Genomic DNA, 18,865 nt, shown 5'->3' with positions numbered 1-18,865 from the left:
TCAAACTTCCCCATCTTGGGGAACTTTTCATACGAGAAGTGACAAACAAGGCGGGGATCTGACAAACTGAAGGAACACTACACGCGTAACTTAAAAACCTACTTACTTACTAAAAGTAGTTGTAAAAATATGACAGCGTCCCCAGCACCAAAAGAAGGAAGGGCTAAATTAATTAAATTAGATGAAACCAGTAAAAAACTTAAAATCATTTTCATCAATTTAATGTAAGCAGTTATTTACAAGTTTAAACAGTCTTAACAGACTGTCTCAAAACTTTACTGTGAATCACTAGTGATTACTGAGAATTCTGCTGATGGCAGACAATATAATGTCCAGACTGAGAGAAAGCCAAAACAGGAAAGATGGTTAAGAAAGTTTAATCTATTTTTATTCTATTGTATACAGTATTTTATTTGATTCTATTCTATTATGTACAGTATCTTATTCTTATCATCTTATCCTATTCCAGTGTTGTTCTAATTTTTGCTATGAAGTACACCCTAGCACAGGATTACTCTGAAAAGACTGATTACTGCATTTGTTTTGTTTTGTTTTTTTGGAAACTTCAGACTCATATCTTTCTGTTTCTATTCACATGTGTTTCTATACTGGAACAGTCTCCTCCTTTGCTTCTTCTCTTTCTGGTTTTAAATGTAAACATTTAGAAATTAACAGAATGAACACAGAACCCTGAGAAATACAGATACACAGTGTGCACAGAAGATTTGTCACAGTGACATTTCTTATTATTTGTTTGTAATTAAAACATAAAAAAACATAAACTGTGTAATTTATGTATGTGTAAATGCTGTACTTACTGTACTTAATGATGACACTAATCGGTGCAATTACAGCAGATGTGAATGTCCGTGTGGACACTGTGACCTCATACACACAGCTGTAGTTGCCCTGATGTTCATACTCAGCTACAGGGAAACTAAAGGAAGCTGAGTTGTTGACTGCTGGCTCTGTGAGGTTGGAGCCAGAGAAGCTCAGAATAAAATGTCCACTGGAAAATGTGGAGTTAATGGAACAGGTGAGGACGAAGCTGTAACCCCTGGTGATCTGTGCACCTTCAGGACCCCAGACAAGTCCTGCATTAGGAGACGTCAAGGAGATGCTGGGCCTCTGCAGTCTCACTGTGTGAAAGTGGCATTAGGATTAAGGATGAAAGTCCAGCATTCACTCTTTTAGGCCTCAACTTAACATTTAGCTCTTTAGCTGCTAAATGCTCCCCAGTGTGTAATAGTTTGTTTCCAGTAGTCTGTGTTTAGTCCTCAGTACTGTGGGCCTTGAGAGCATTTTGTCAGCCACCCAGAAATGTCATGAAAAAACAGCTGCTGTTACAAATACAAGAAAGAACTACTGCAGTATCCTCTTATATGCATTGATATTGATTATTTATGATCATACTTGTATTTGTTTTCTTACCTGTAACAGAGAGCCTAAACGAGTCACTTGGTGGGGAGTAAAATTCATGACTTGGGCCGCTTTTCTGATACTGACACTGGTACAATCCCTCATCATCAAAGTCTACTTCAGGAGTATTAAAGGTAGCAGAGTTTGTGTTTGAGTTTTGGGTCCTGTTGAATGAATCTGATGTTTTCATCAGAATGAACGTTCCACCTAAAGTTTGAGTTGAGATTGAACAAGTGATTCCAATGTTCTGACCCCAGGTCACCTCACCAGCAGGATTCATGGAGATATTGGGTTTTGGAAAGATTACTGAAAAGAGACACACAACACCAGCACAATAATTTGTTGTAGCTCACTGATCACCCTATTTATAGAAAACAAATGAAACATGATGTTGAGGAAAGTGTATTTCTTCTTACCAGTAACAGAGATTCTGACAGAGTCACAAGGGGGGGAGCTGAATGTGTTACTTGAAATGTGTTTCTCATACTGACACTGGTACAGTCCATCATGACTGAAGTCCACTCTGTGGATATTGAAGGTAGCAGATCTGGATCCTGTTTCAGTCTGATTGAAACTGCTTGCGGTTTTCTTGAGGGTGAAAGTTCCATCTAAGAACTCAGATGAGATGGAACAAGTGATGCTGATGTTCTGACCCCAGCTAACCTGACCTTCATTTACAGAGATGCTGGGTTTTGGGAGACTCACTAACAAAAAATAAAGAAAAAAAGAATAGTGTGAGTTTTAACAGATCACAAAGTCAAGCTACACCGATGTCCTCAGCTAATCCCAATAACAATCCATATCACCCCATGGCTCAACTGATGCCAGTTTACATATCCAACTGGCAATTCTCTTTAGTGACATTCTCACTGCAAGCCACTTTGCAACCCACTATCACGTCCACTTTCCCTTCTCAAGCTGTACATGAATCAATACCATGTCTGCTGGCAATAAAATCCAGTTCCGAAAAGACGAGAGCAAGATGGTATCTGGGACAGAAACAAAAACATTATACTGCTAACACAACTTTGGCTCTTTTCAGGTATCTGTACTGAAGTACTTTTTTTCTGACTACTTTTTACTTTTACTCCCTACATTTTTAAACAAATATCTGTACTTTCTACTCCTTACATTTTCAAAACTTGCTCTTTATCTGTGGTTTAACGCATTTGGGGGGAGTTATTGTTTGTTACCGCTAGCCTTCGTGAAGCCAATTTAAACCTAGACAGTAACACTTGAAAGGCAGTCCTGTTCATTTATTAATCACCAGGGATGGCAAGAGAGGTAAAGAGAGAGAAAGCGAGATGGCATTGGCCAAAGTTTATGGGTTAAAAGTGGGACAGTGGTTTATTTTATGTTTATTTTTTGTATGTTCTTTAGCACAACACTGGAACGATTGTAGGTGTCTGTAAGTTGCAGTTGCAGTATCTAGCTAGCCCTACTGAAGAGGAATGAAAATAAGGGGAGTGACTTTTTAACTGTCATGTCATTTCAAATGCAACATTTTTATCAGCTCAACAAACATCAGCAAACACACAAACTGTTTGTGAGCAGTTTGTCTCACAGTGTGTTGCTAGCTAAAGGTCCAGCTACTGTATTTCACAGGGAGAGAAATAAATCTCACCCAGAGATGGAGAAAGATAAGAAAGACAGGACAAGATGAACAGAGGTTAGATTTGAAGGTCTCAGTGGGATTTGATAAACTGGAAATGTAAAGCTTACATGTAAGTCCTCATGTTTTTAAAACGGATATTGAGCCTGTACATATGAAATTGTGTTTTGCAGGATAAACAGGTTAATTTGCTGTAATGTGGTGGATTTAAAGTAAAAAACAGTGTGTGACTGGTGCACAGTGACTGTGGTTTCATGGCCAGAGTTAGGTTACATCTGCGGTGTAATTGCATTCCACAGCAGGATGTTAACGGAACCGGTGTGAATGCGGGAGTGAATGTGGGAGTGAATGTGAGCGCGAATGGTTGTCTGTCTCTGTGTGTTAGCCCTGCGACAGACTGGCGACCTGTCCAGGGTGTACCCCGCCTCTCGCCCTATGACAGCTGGGATAGGCTCCAGTGCCCCCCGCGACCCTGAAAAGGATAAGCGGAAGCGAATGGATGGATGTTAACGGAACCAATCAGTGTAATTAGTTAGGATGGCAGCTAGGGGGCGAGACTGATGGTGTCGGCGGGGCCGAGCATGACGTTCAGCATTCAGCAACTGGAGTCCTCTGACTTTTCAAAGCTGCAAGAGTAGTCCAAATGGATACAGAGGTTCAAAAGATTTTCTCTTGCAAGTAATGTGAATGTGAGTTCGGAAGAGAACCAAGTCAACATGTTGATTTATTTCTTCACTGACTAAGTTAACTGCTAAGCAGAGGACAACATATTGGGGGTACATGATGGATTCGAGGCTGTTTTCAGCGTGCTTAAATTCAACATGCGCAGACAGGGAGATAATGAGACAGTGGGTGCTTTTTTTGTGACTGCGCTCTATACACTAGCACAACACTGCAACTATGGAGTGCCACATGATGAGCTGATACATGACAGGCTTGTTGTCGGTCTCACAGACAAACGGCTGTCAGAATGCATGCAGCTTGACCCAGATTTGACCCTGCAGAAGTTTATCAACATAAAGTCAGACATAAGCACAGCTGGACTGGCCATCAGGCATACCGGGCATTTGTCCGGTGGGCCGATGATAATTTTTTGTTTTCATGAGCTTTTTTGTTTTGTTTTGATTTTTTGTAATGGTATAAACAATAAAAGGTGGTGGACTGGCCAATGTGTCATGATCGACTCTGGGCTTGACCATTTACAGCCGAGGACGTCGGACACACCCTCCCCTTTGCTTGGGCATCGGCTCTGAAACCAATCTTATCACGGACAAATAGAAGAAAATGGTTTTGCGGTATCCATATTGAGGTTAAAAAGAACGTGATTTGTTCCGTTCTTCAGCTAGAATGAAAAAAAGACACAAAGCTGGAGTTATTCTGTCTTTATGCTGCACAGCTGCCTCTTCTTCTCTCATTCTCTCCCCCTCCCTCTCCTGTTGCTACTTCAATCATGAAACTGATCAATGATCAGCTGATCGGCTTTTCTGTTGCAAGTTCCGTGTCTCTTGTTTGTTTATCGCCCACTTTGCGACAGAAAGAGGAAACCTGCGGATGTCATGCTAAACAACAGCAGCACGTTTAAGCTTGATAAGCTGTTTTTAGAATTTGTTTAATATTACTTTCTAGTATCAGCTGATGTTTGCTGGAGCCACAGCCGTAAAAGCTGTTGGTCATGATATCGGTTTGGATATGTGGTGAGAGGGAAACATGAAGATGAAACCAGGAGATGTCCTTCCCACATAGCAAGCAGGTCTGGCCCGGATCTGGTATCAAGCCGGCACTGCTGGCTGACTTCTGCATAGCATAGCAGCATATAGCAGCATAGTGCTTTTTTCCAATTATTTTTAAAATTCAGAGCAAGCCCAAAGGTGATATAAGACTGACGGCTCAGTTTTTGTTTGCTACATGGATAATTTAAGTTCAGCCTTTTAATTCATTTAAAAGAGACCTTCAACTGGATGTCTTTCTTTTTTGTAATTTTTTAAGAGTTCAAAATGTGTTCATTACATAAATAAAATTTCATTTTCTTTGTAGCACTTCATGAATTTCATAAGCAACACTTTATAGCTGTTTATACAAAGCATAAAGGTAAAAAAAAACAAAACAATGTATGCAGTGTTATCTTCATTTTAGATGTCAAAAAGTATTTGCGGCTCCCAGTGCTTTTTTTTCCGTGGAAACTGGGTCCAAATGGCTCTTTGGGTCTTAAAGGTTGCTGACCCCTGGCTTAGGGGGTGTGCTGTTTCAAAGATATTAAAGAATGCTGTAGATCTTTACTTGGCTTCACTCGCTTACAGAGCCACCCCGCTAGAGAATGGCTACAATCCAGCCCAACTGTTGATCGGTAGACGACTTCGCACCACAGTGCCACTGCCATCCCTGCTTGATCCAGCACTTCCTGATAATATGGCTGCGGCCCAAAGGGAGAAGGAGAGGAGGACTAAAGATGCACAGACATACAACTGTCGCCCTTGCGCACAACTCCTCGACAGGCTCACTCCAGGACAAGAAGCGTGGATCACAGATCAGAGAGCCAGTGGAGCCGTTATCAGTAGCCATAACACACCTTGATCATACATCATAAAGGGATCTCATGTGACAGCACCTTGTTCCCATGAAATGTCCTCCAGAGCAGACAGAGAGTGATGCTGTGGAGTCAAAATTTGCTGGAACCGTGGAGCCTTGCATTTTCACATTGAGCTGGTTCAGATGTTCACTCATGTCCATGAGATAGTAGAACATCAGGAACCACTCAGTTTTAGCTAACTCAGGATGGTCGACGTTTTTCATTTCAAGAAAAGTCCGGATTTTGCTCAGACAAGCTACAAGACAGCTGAGCACCTTCCCTCTTGACAACCCAAGCACACATTGCTGTGCAGAAGCAGACCAGGATAATTATTCCCAACTTCATCCAGCAGTGTTTTAAACTAGTGATCATTTAAAGCTCAGGCAACAATAAAGTTGACCACCCGAATGACCAGTGACATCACCTCACCATGCTGCTCGCCATACATCTGAGCACAAAGCGCCTCCTGATGTAAGATGCAGTGAAGGATGGGTCTCTTTTCATGTTCACAAAGAAGCGCTACGAATCCTCTGCTTTTCCCCACCATGCACAGAGCACCATCAGTACACACCGAAATAAGTTTATCGATCGTTTTTTTTTTTTCTTCAGGGAGCTCAGTGAAAGACTTGAATAAATCCTCCCCTCTTGTTGTCCCTTTCATAAGCAAAACAGCAAGACTTTCCTCATGTAGTGTGTCATCCCCCCAAAATATGACTATCCAGAGTTGGGACCAGGAAGCAGAGTTGCAGTCTTACACGCCTCTCTGCAGCTTCTCTCCTCCAGTTACCCCCCCAAAAACCCATCTCCATAGAGACTGTGTCAGCTCCCAAACAGACAAAAAACAAACTAAAAACCAGCAACAAACAACTTAAACATAAAAAATCACAAAGAAAGAACAATACAGTATCCACACCAAAGAGTAAAACAGTGAAATGTGGATTATTAAATATTAGGTCTCTCTCCTCCAAGTCTCTGTTAGTACATGACTTAATAATTGATCAACAAATCGAATTACTCTGCCTTACAGAAACCTGGTTGCAGCCGGATGATTATGTTAGTTTAAATGAATCAACACCCCCGAGTCACTCTAACTACCAGAAATCTCGAAGCACAGGCCGAGGGGGCGGTGTGGCAGCAATTTTTCACACCAGCCTATTAATTAACGAAAGACCAAGACAGACTTTTAACTCATTTGAAAGCCTGATGCTTAGCCTTGTCCACCCCAGCTGTAAAACTCAGAAACCAGTCTCATTTGTTATCATCTATCGTCCACCTGGGCCTTACACAGAGTTTCTGTCTGATTTCTCAGACTTTTTATCTGATTTATTTCTCAACTCAGATAAAATAATTATTGTGGGTGATATTAACATTCATGTAGATGCTAAAAATGACAGCCTCAACACAGCATTTAATCTGCAGACTCAATTGGCTTCTCTCAAAATGTGAAAGAACCCACCCACCACTTTAATCACACTCTAGATCTTGTTTTAACATATGGCATAGAAACTGAACATTTAACAGTGTTTCCTGAAAACCCTCTCCTGTCTGATTATTTCCTGAGAACATTTACATTTACAATAATTGATTACACAGCAGTGGAGAGTAGACTTTATCACAGTAGATGTCTTTCTGAAAGTGCTGTAACTAAGTTTAAGAATATAATCCACCCACTGTTATCATCTTCAATGCCCTGTACCAACATAGAGCAGAGCAGCTACCTGAACGCTACTCCAACAGAGGTCGATCATCTTGTTAATAATTTTACCTCCTCACTACGTACGACTCTGGATACTGTAGCTCCAGTGAAAACTAAGGCCTCAAATCAGAAGTACCTCACTCCGTGGTATAATTCTCAAACACGTAGCCTAAAGCAGATAACTCGTAAGCTGGAGAGGAAATGGCGTGTCACAAATTTAGAAGATCATCATTTAGCCTGGAGAAATAGTTTGTTGCTTTATAAGAAAGCCCTCTGCAAAGCCAGAACATCTTACTATTCGTCACTGATTGAAGAAAATAAGAACAACCCCAGGTTTCTCTTCAGCACTGTAGCCAGGCTGACAAAAAGTCAGAGCTCTGTTGAGCCAACAATCCCTTTAACGTTAACTAGTAATGACATCATGAACTTCTTCACAAATAACATTTTAATCATTAGAGAAAAAATTACCAATAATCATCTTACAGATGTAATATCATCTACAGCTACTTTTAGTACCATTGATATTCAATTAGAGTCTTTTTCTTCAATTGATCTTTCTGAGTTAACTTCAATAATTACTTCCTCCAAACCATCAACGTGTCTTTTAGACCCCATTCCTACAAAACTGCTCAAAGAAGTCCTGCCATTAATTAATGCTTCAATCTTAAATATGATCAACCTATCTCTAATAATTGGCTATGTACCACAGGCCTTCAAGCTGGCTGTAGTTAAACCTTTACATAAAAAGCCATCCCTTATATCTTAGCTAATTATAGGCCAATCTCCAACCTTCCTTTCATATCAAACTTCCTTGAAAGAGTAGTTGTCAAACAGCTAACAGATCATCTGCAGAGGAATGGCTTATTTGAAGAGTTTCAGTCAGGTTTCAGAGCTCATCACAGCACAGAAACAGCTTTAGTGAAGGTTACAAATGATCTTCTTATGGCCTCTGACAGTGGACTCATCTCTGTGCTTGTCCTGCTAGACCTCAGTGCAGCGTTCGATACTGTTGACCATAATATCCTATTAGAGCGATTAGAACATGCTGTAGGTATTACAGGTACTGCGCTGCAGTGGTTTGTATCATATCTATCTAATAGACTCGAATTTGTACATGTAAATGGAGAGTCCTCTTCACACACTGAGGTCAATTATGGTGTTCCACAGGGTTCAGTGCTAGGACCAATTCTATTTACATTATACATGCTTCCCTTAGGCAGTATCATTAGAAGACATAGCATACATTTTCACTGCTATGCAGATGACACCCAGCTCTATCTGTCCATGAAGCCAGATAACACACACCAATTCGTTAAACTGCAGGAATGTCTTAAAGACATAAAGACCTGGATGGCCGCTAACTTTCTGCTTCTTAATTCAGATAAACTGAGGTTATTGTACTCGGCCCTGAAAATCTTAGAAATATGGTATCTAACCAGATTCTTACTCTGGATGGCATTACCTTGGCCTCCAGTAACACTGTGAGGAACCTTGGAGTCATTTTTGACCAGGATATGTCCTTCAATGCACATATTAAACAAATATGTAAGACTGCTTTCTTCCATTTGTGCAACATCTCTAAAATTAGAAATATCCTGTCTCAGAGTGACGCTGAAAAACTAGTTCATGCATTTATTACTTCCAGGCTGGACTACTGTAATTCATTATTATCAGGAAGTCCTAAAAACTCGCTGAAAAGCCTTCAGTTAATCCAAAATGCTGCAGCAAGAGTCCTGACAGGAACTAGAAAGAGAGAGCAGATTTCTCCTGTTTTGGCTTCCCTTCATTGGCTTCCTGTTAAATCCAGAATTAAATTCAAAATCCTGCTCCTCACATACAAGGTCTTAAATAATCAGGCCCCATCTTATCTTAATGACCTTGTAGTACCATATCACCCTATTAGAGCACTTCGCTCTCGCTCTGCAGGCTTACTTGCTGTTCCTAGAGTATTTAAAAGTAGAATGGGAGGGAGAGCCTTCAGTTTTCAGGCCCCTCTTCTGTGGAACCAGCTTCAAGTTTGGATTCGGGAGACAGACACTATCTCTACTTTCAAGATTAGGCTTAAAACTTTCCTTTTTGCTAAAGCATATAGTTAGGGCTGGATGAGGTGACCCTGAATCCTCCTTTAATTGTGCTGCAATAGACGTAGGCTGCCGGGGGATGCATTGAGTTTTTCCTTTCCAGTCACCTTTCTCACTCACTATGTGTTAATAGACCTCTCTGCATTGAATCATACCTGTTATTAATCTCTGTCTCTCTTCCACAGCATGTCTTTATCCTGTTTCCTTCTCTCACTACAAACCGGTCGCAGCAGATTGCCCCGCCCCTCCCTGAGCCTGGTTCTGCCGGAAGTTTCTTCCTGTTAAAAGGGAGTTTTTCCTTCCTACTGTCGCCAAAGTGCTTGCTCATAGGGGGTCATATGATTGTTGGGTTTTTCTCTGTATGTATTAGTGTACAATCTACTGTACAATATAAAGCACCTCGAGGCGACTGTTGTTGTGATTTAGCGCTATATAAATAAAATTGAACTGAAATTGAATTGAATTGTCATCGACATCATACCTTGCAATCACTCTGAACTGGGATAAATGGCTTACGTCTGCTGACTCATCCAGAGCGAGAGAAAAGAATGGTGCTGCATTTATGTCCTTCACTTATGTTGCCTCAATTTGATTTGCCATCATGATGGTACTATTGTGAACAGATTTTGCCGACAGATGCATGTCTTTTATTCGTTTGATTATCTTGTCTGTATCCGAAAAGTCGCCAAAAAGTTAACTGGCAACATCAAGCTGTCCCCCACAGGATATTTCGATGCAAATGTAGTATGGCGTGTGTCGAAGTGGCGCTTTATATCTGACCGTTTCATCGATCCAATTTTATCATTGCATATTAGACACACTGCAGAACCTGCTCTCTCCACAAAGGCGAATTCCTCTGTCCATTCCTGCTGAAAAGTACGATATTCCTCATCTTTTTTTCTTTTAGCCATCTTTGATAAAAGGGTTTCTGCAATTAGCTAGCTGACTACTCGATTAAAAGGAGGGAAGTTTACTTCCTGACCTCACAATGACCCATGTATGTTACGCATTATCCAATAAAAATTTGGTGTTGTCCTGGAGGACAGCTGTGATTGGCTTCAGCCACCCGCAACCATCAACATGAGCTGTAAAAAATGAATTGATTGAAATACATGGGAATGTTTTATATTTTTAACGTCATATTTCTTTTATTATTAAAGATTTGCCTGCGAGCCAGATGCAGCCATCAAAACAGCCACATCTGGCTCACGAGCCATAGGTTTCCGACCCCTGCTCTAAACAATCAAGAAGAAATTTACAGTAAAACACCAAACATACATGGTAAAAAACTGACTCACTGTTCTCTGTTAAATGTAATAGGGTTTTTTTTTGTTTTGTTTTTTGTTTCAGAATTCCTCAAAGACAGTTTCTTTGCATCTGATTTGTTAAAGTTTTATGTTTATAAGTACACCAAGCCTTAAAGCTGTTTGTGTCAAAGCAGAGTCCTGGATTTGTTGGCTTTGCTTGCTTTCAGTTTCTTTTTTCTTTCTTTTTTCTTTTCCTTAATGTTTTTAAGAGCCACACTGGAAAGGAGTCAAGAAAGGAGAGCCTCACTGTTTGATGTTATCCTCATTTAAAAGCTGCACACTTTGCAGAAAGCCATGGACACCCATACTTAACAGTGCTCCGAATTGTTTAAAATCTCCTCTACACACCAGCTGCTGCTTTTCTTGTTTGCCTGAGTAACTTACTGTGTGTGGGTGTGTAAGTAATGTGATGTTTAGTTATGAGCCATTTTTGTGTGTCTGCCCATGTATCTATGTGAATATGCTTGATCAATCATGCTGATATAAGTTATTTGCATAAAAATGTGTTCACCATTTTACACGAGGACATTTTAGGCTCGTACAAATCAGCTGCAGTGCATTTATGTGGAGATATCATCTGAATTTCAGGAGCGGGACCACTCCTCCTTCACGCCCCCTCTGGCCTCATGCTATAAAACCCCCCTTCTCCAATACCCGCTGTTCTCATTTTCATGCCCCCCCTGCCCCCCCCCCTTTTTCTTCCCTCTCTTCTCCTGTCCTCTCCTCTCTTCCTTTCCTCCCTTTATTTCTCATTAGTACAGGGGGTTCTGCCCGGCCTGAGAGCCGTCGCCAGTCCCCTTCAAGGCCTTCCCCAAACCGCAGCACTAATCACACTCCCTCATTCCTCATTGCTCATCGTTACCAAGGGAGGGGTCCCTGCTAGTGAAATATATTTTCAATTACATGTTAGGAATGTGGTCTCTGTGGTGAACCACACTGTCATTTCTGCTTATACTTCTAGGACAGGATTCTGTCATTTGACAAGACAGAGTTAGATGGCAAAATATTAATAACATCATGCTAAATATTAAAATGCTCCATGTACAGTAGGTTAGAAAAAGTATGTAAAACCCCACTACAGCATCTCCAAATGCTAACCTTAGCTGAGCCTCAGCTAATTTACAAATCAAAACTGAAGGTGTAAATATAAGCTACGCTTATTTTGAGTTTGTTATCTACACGACACATCTGCTGATGCGATTGTTACCTCAAAAAGAGATCTCTGGGAAAGCTGGAAATATAATCTGAAAGAGCTTCGACATTCATCTGAAACATTAACTGTCTGTAAATGAAGGGATATCAACAGTGTACTAATTAGATGAAAGTTAAAAGAATAGAAAATAAAAAGAATAATGATAATTTTTTGTGCTCTGCTTGTACATGGCAAATACATATCTATTTAAACAGTTCCCATGGCAAGTAACCACTGAATCCTGATTAAAAATCATTAAAGAAAAACTTGACAGAACACACTATACTACAAACTGACAGAAAAATGTCAAACTCTGTACAGTGGAGGAAACATGATGGGTCCGGGTTGATTTACTGCTTTTGACCCCATGTACCTTACATGATTGAAGGAGAAAATTAAGTTTATCAAGTTGGTTTGTATATTTTTTCTCACCTGAACAAACAACACCAGCGTCCTCACCATGCCCACAGTTGTGTGTCCCGAATCCTCTGTGCTGACACTCAGTTATAGAACTTTCACTTCCTGAACAGGCCACTTTATCAAGCCAGATTTTCCCACTTCCTGGACCAAAGTGAGCAGATGCAGTGGCCTCCACTGCTGTCCCGCAGCCCAGCTGTCTACAGACCACTTTTGCATCATTTAAGTCCCAGTCATCATCACAGACTGTTCCCCAGTCATTCCTGTGGTAGATTTCTACTCTTCCAGAGCACCGAGTGGACCCAGACCCAGATAATCTGATCAGACCTATCAGGCACAAGACATCATTATATTTTAATTTTCCCAGAAACTGAAGTCAAACTTAATTGTATCTTATACAAGAACATGATGACCTGCAATACTTTTTCTTACCTGAACAGACAACACCAGCGTCCTCACCATGTCCGCAGTCGTGTGTCCCAAATCCTCTGTGTCCACATTCAATTAGTGAACTTTCACTTCCTGAACAGGCCACATTATCAAGCCAGATTTGTCCAGTGCCATGACCAAAGTGAGCAGATGCAGTGGCCTCCACTGCTGTCCCGCAGCCCAGCTGTCTACAGACCACCTTAGCATCATTTAAGTCCCAATCATCATCACAGACTGTTCCCCACGCACTGCTGTGGTAGATTTCTACTCTTCCAGAGCACAGAGTGGACCCAGACCCGGATAATCTGATATGAGCACCTAGTCACAGGCACATTTGCTTAAAGAGTGTTAGTGTTTCTTTTTTGTTATCTGGCCATGGCAAAAATCAAACACATTTACTAGCAATAATAATTATGTAAGATAACATACTTTGTATAATTTAATTTCTGAAGAAACCAAAAGAAACCTAATCAGCATAACCCAGCCCAACTTTCCTTCTTGTCATTCAGTTTGGCTCAGTTATAGTGACTGGGTCACAGAGTTGTTCATCTAAACAGAGAAAGATACATTTATTCAACACAATTTATCAGAACATTATCTCACCTGAACAGACAACACCAGCGTCCTCGCCATGTCCACAGTTGTGTGTCCCAAATCCTCTGTGTCCACACTCAGTTAGAGAACTTTCACTTCCTGAACAGGCCACATCATCAAGCCAGATTTGTCCTGTACCTTCACCAAAGTGAGCAGATGCAGTGACCTCCACTGCTGCCCCACAGCCCAGCTGTCTGCAGACCACTTCCGCATCATTCAAGTCCCAGTCATCATCACAGACGGTTCCCCAGGAGCCACTGTGATAGATTTCAACTCTTCCAGAGCACCGAGTGGACCCAGACCCAACTAGTCTGATCTGACCTATCAGCACATAATATAAACTGTATTTAATATTTTCTTCAAGTTGAAATATTCATATGAGACACATAAGAAGAAACTTACCTGCTGCAGGTGTGGAGGACGCAAAGAGACAAGAAACTGATGAAGAGGAAAACATGGGATTGCTTATGATATAAAGTTAGTAAAAAATAATGTAACAAATGTTATCATTTATAAAAAAAGATAAAAACTGAGTCTTAAAGATGTATTCATACTGCTTCTGTATCAGAGTTATTATAGTTTTGTGTTTTTTTACTTTTTGTTCTTAATTTATTTTCACTTTAGTTAGTTTCCAGAGTTTAATTTCTTATTTCAGTTTCTTTTTTATTATTTGAACATGATGAAACTTAGTTTAGCTTTAATTGATTTAGGAAAATCACTACAGGTGTTACAATAAACAAACATAATCTTTTGAAAGCAGTTCACTCTTGTAGACTCAAGCTTCAAGTCTACCAATGCCTCATCGGGCAAGTTGTAATAAAATTCTTACTAAAACTAACTATATTCCATCTAAATTTTTATTTTAGTTTAGTTAACTAAAACATTTTATTTTTTACATTTAGTTTTAGTTAACTATAATATTCTTGTTCTGTACAATATAAAGAAAAACATTATACGAAATGGAAGATTTTCTTACCAAGGGTAAAGATGTGAAGCACCTTCAGCTGCCCCATAACTGACAAACAAAAGCTGCTTCATGTTATTTATTAGAACCCGGTGGCAGTAAAATGAACTTCCCCTTTCGATTTCCGGTGTTTTTCCTCTTTTTTTTTTTTTTTATCTCACATGCATCCACAGGGTATTCAAACAAAGCAGCTGTAAGGCTTGAAGTTCACACACATGATTACGTGTTGTGTAATGTTGCATAACAATGGCAAAAATAATGCTAATGATTAATCGAGTGCCTCGCAGTCAGGGGCATCGCTAGGATCTGGGTGCTGAGCCCAGTCTTGAAATCTTTTGGATTTTCACTTAATAACGGTAACATTTTATAACGATTTACTAAATCTTATAGTGAAATAAATATAACATGTCAAAGATGTGCTGCCTCAAGGTTAAAGTCACAAAATAATACTAAAATAAACTTCATAATCTTCATCTCCTCTGCTCTCTCCTCTGTCCTCGTTATAAGAAGAATGTAATCAACATGTCCCAATCAAACTCTACCCAAATAGATCATCTATGGTCTAACTGTTATGTATCAACTTACATTATAAATTGGCCCAATCAACAAATGTCAGATTGCAGAAAATCAAATTATTAATGCACAATTTCATGCCACAAGAACTAAATTGTCAATAATAAATGGAGCTACAGGCCAATGATAGTGCGCATGCGCCAACCAGGGTGCAGCCTGTTACAGTCGCTCCTGCTTTTTCTCTTAGTTTAGCTCTTTTTTCTTACGTATTCTTTTTTTTCTGACTTGTATTTTCATCCGTTTATTATATTTTACTCAATCATGTGGATTGAGAGAGTTTTTGTTCTTCTGGTGGCCGTGGAACTGTTACTTTTATCAAGGAAAGGGACCGCAGCATATCTCCTACACTCACGGACTGTTTACTCCAGAGATCAGCTGATCGCCCTGATGCCGGCCGGTTCGCTGGCCAGGCCCGCAGAAGTACCAGCTGAAATTTGGAGGAAAACACATCGGGGATGCAGAGGTCAAGGACAGAAGAGAAGAAAGAAGGAGACGGTGAGACAGCGGAGGCTCGAAGTGAGGAGGAGGTATAAACCGTGTCTGCCGTCTATCGTAATGGGAAATGTGCGATCGTTATCAAATAAAATTGACGAGCTCTCAGCACTGGTACGGAGTCAGAGGGAATACCGAGAGTGTAGCCTGATGTGTTTCACCGAATCATGGATGCACCAGGACATTCCCGATGAGAATGCTTCCCTGGAAGGCTTCCACACTGTTCGGGCGGACAGGGACACCATCGCTAGCGGTAAGCGGAAAGGAGGTGGGCTTGCTGTTTTAGTTAACAACCGGTGGTGTAACCCTGCCAACATAACAATCAAAGAAAGGATTTGTTGCCCGGACATTGAACTGTGTGCTGTTGGACTCAGGCCGTATTATTTACTCAGGTAATTCTCTCACGTCATCTTGGTGGCTGTTTATGTTCCTCCCTCTGCTAACCCCACAGCTGCATGTGACACTATCCACTCTGCCATAGCCCGGTTACAGACTCAGCACCCGAGTGCCTTTATTGTGATCTCGGGTGACTTCAACCATGTATCACTGGACAATACACTACCAACATTCAGACAATATGTGGACTGTCCCACCAGGGGAGAGAAAATTCTAGACCTACTGTATGCTAATGTCAAGGATGCATACAGCTCCTCCCTCCCCCCACTTGGTAGGTCAGATCATAACCTGATTCACCTCACCCCCTGCTATGTGCCAATTGTGAAGAGGGAACCTGTGACCACGAGGAGTGTTAGGAGGTGGTCAGAGGAGGCCTTAGCGGAACTACAGGGCTGTTTTGAGGTGACCAACTGGGAAACACTCTGTGAGCCTCACGCCGAGGACATCAATGGGCTTACTGAGTGTATCACAGACTACATAACTTTCTGCACAGACTCCATTGTTCCAGCTCAGACTGTTCATTGTTACCCAAATAACAGGCCGTGGGTGACTAAGTACATCAAAGCCCTCCTCAACGACAAGAAGAGGGCTTTCAGAGGGGGCAATAAAGAGGAGGTGAGGAAGGTCCAGGTGTTACTAAAGGACAAGATCAGAGAGGCTAAGGATAATTACAGGAGGAAGCTGGAGTGGAAACTCCAGCAGAACAGCATGAGAGAGGTGTGGAGGTGCATGAAGACCATCACTGGATTCAGGCCAACCAACAGCAGGGGAGCTGAGGGAGGTGAGAATAGAGCTAACGAGTTGAATCTGTTTTTCAATAGATTCGACACCACAGTGTCTGCTCACACCCCCATAACCTCACCTGTAGTCAGCCTGGAATCCAGAGCCACACCACTGTGCCAGCCTCTCTTTTCACATGGCGCTGTTGCCTCCTGTGAGATTCCTGACACCCCTCCCCCACCCATCACCTTCACTCAATACCAGGTTGAGATGCAAATGAGGAGACTTCACTCAGGCAAGTCTGCTGGACCAGACGGAGTGAGTCCCCGCGTCCTCAAGGTCTGTGCCCCCCAGCTGTGTGGAGTCTTTCATAAACTGTTTATGCTGAGTTTGAGTCTGCAGAGGGTACCAGTGATATGGAAGACATCATGCCTCGTCCCTGTACCAAAGACGCCACGTCCCAGTGGCCCCCAGGATTACAGGCCCGTGGCACTGACCTCCCACGTCATGAAGACCCTGGAAAGACTCATCCTGGACCAGCTGCGACCCATAGTAAGACCACATCTGGATCCCCTTCAATTCGCTTATCAGCCTCGTCTCGGAACTGAGGACGCCATCATCTACCTGCTCGATCGTGTCTACACCCATCTGGACCAGCCGGCGAGCACTGTGAGGGTCATGTTTTTGACTTTTCCAGTGCTTTCAACACCATCAGGCCGACCCTCCTGGGTGATAAGTTAGCAGCGATGCAGGTGGATGCTTCTCTGGTGTCCTGGATTGTTGATTACCTGACAGGAAGACCACAATATGTACGTCTCCCACAGTGTGTGTCTGACAAGGTAATCAGCAACACAGGGGCACCACAGGGGACTGTCCTCTCCCCCTTCCTCTTCACCCTCTACACCACAGACTTCAGCCACTGCACAGAGACCTGCCATCTTCAGAAGTTTTCTGATGACTCTGCGGTGGTTGGATGCATCAGCAGGGATGATGAGACGGAGTACCAGGCTGTGGTCGACTCCTTTGTCACGTGGTGTGAGCAGAATCATCTGCAGCTCAACGTGGCAAAGACCAAGGAACTGATCGTGGACTTCAGGAAGACCAGGAAACACTTGACCCCTGTTTCAATCCAGGGGGTCAGTGTTGACATTGTGGAGGACTATAAATACCTTGGAGTCCACATTGACAATAAACTGGACTGGGCTAAAAACACCAAAGCACTTTACAGAAAGGGCCAGAGTCGTCTCTATTTTTTGAGGCGACTGAGGTCCTTCAACATCTGCCAGAAAATGCTGAGGATTTTCTATGAGTCTGTTGTGGCCAGTGCGATCCTCTATGCTGTGGCATGCTGGGGGAGCAGGCTGAGGGTCGCAGATGCCAACAGACTCAATAAACTGATCCGTAAGGCCAGTAATGTTGTGGGGATGGAGCTGGACTCCCTCAAGGTGGTGTCGGAGAGGCGGATGTTGTCCAAAATAAAGACAATGTTGGATAACACTTCCCACCCTCTCCATGACATGCTCGTCAGTCACAGGAGCACGTTCAGTGAGAGACTGAGAGTACCGAAAAGCACCACTGAACGACACAGGAAATCTTTCCTGCCTGTGGCCATCTCCCTGTACAACGCATCCACTTAACACACTGGTTACTGCTACAACTACACGTTTCTTTTCCAGCTATTTATTAATGTGTGACTTATGTGACTTCCAGCTATTTATTAATGTGTGACTTATGTATGTATATATATATATATATATATATATATAGTACTATTCTTAGTTAGCGTGTTGTCTGTTTTGTTAATGTTGGTTTATAATGGAGCACTGTAACAAAAAAATAATTTTCCCCAGGGATCAATAAAGTATTCTGATTCTGAATATTTAACCTCCTAAGGCCCGAACTCTTCCACGACATGCATTTCTAATTTCTCTTTGATATTTGGGCATATTGGGGCCCGATGAATGTAAAAACAAAGAATTTCCAGATTTTTTTTTTTACCTTATTTTTGTTTTTAAGACAAATATGAGACACAAATGAGGATATTCATTTAAAATTTTGATAGAACAGTAGCAGTATAATGTCCTCGTAAGTGGATATCAGCCCATGTAGAGCAAAATTGAGTATTTTGGTCAAAATAACCAAAAATGTGATTTCCACATATGTGGACGGCAGGCCCTAGGAGGTTAATGCAGATGTAGATGTTCATGAGTCAGCATTGTGTTGCTGTTATTTCTACTGAATGTCGTACACAAATGGCATCTGTCTTCACTATCACGTGACTCCCTTGTTTGTTAATTTGTGTTTTCTATTTCATTTTGCAGTATTTTATTCTTAGTGTCCGTTAATTTTCACTCTGCTTTTACACTGGTTTTTAAACTATTCTGTGTAGTATCTTCAAATGTCCACT

The 18,865-nt window shown here is 41.6% G+C and overlaps 1 protein-coding gene across 1 annotated transcript; it reads right to left on the bottom strand.

The window, feature by feature from the left end:
- Nucleotides 1–661: 661 nt before the first annotated feature.
- On the bottom strand, nucleotides 662–14,326 carry LOC134625690 (deleted in malignant brain tumors 1 protein-like). The gene is made up of 8 exons (XM_063470946.1): nucleotides 14,290–14,326; nucleotides 13,716–13,751; nucleotides 13,323–13,634; nucleotides 12,723–13,037; nucleotides 12,306–12,617; nucleotides 1,836–2,123; nucleotides 1,432–1,725; nucleotides 662–690 (listed from the first exon to the last, which is right to left on the bottom strand). Exons 1-8 carry the CDS (start codon nucleotides 14,324–14,326, stop codon nucleotides 662–664), a joined length of 1,623 nt encoding a protein of 540 aa, XP_063327016.1.
- Nucleotides 14,327–18,865: the final 4,539 nt, after the last annotated feature.

The sequence above is a fragment of the Pelmatolapia mariae genome, linkage group LG4 (genome assembly GCF_036321145.2).
Source record: "Pelmatolapia mariae isolate MD_Pm_ZW linkage group LG4, Pm_UMD_F_2, whole genome shotgun sequence".
Taxonomy (NCBI): Eukaryota; Metazoa; Chordata; class Actinopteri; order Cichliformes; family Cichlidae; genus Pelmatolapia; species Pelmatolapia mariae.
This window is presented reverse-complemented; position numbering and strand designations above follow the sequence as displayed.

What these genes read in the sequence shown, in the direction of transcription:
- LOC134625690 (XM_063470946.1), bottom strand. Translation starts at nt 14,326, where the DNA reads ATGGGGCAGCTGAAGGTGCTTCACATCTTTACCCTTG. An exon ending in CGCTGGTGTTGTCTGTTCAG is followed by an intron (nt 13,038 to 13,322) that starts GTGAGATAATGT and finishes GCCTGTGACTAG; the next exon opens with GTGCTCATATCAGATTATCC. An exon ending in TGTCAGAATCTCTGTTACTG is followed by an intron (nt 1,726 to 1,835) that starts GTAAGAAGAAAT and finishes GTCTCTTTTCAG; the next exon opens with TAATCTTTCCAAAACCCAAT.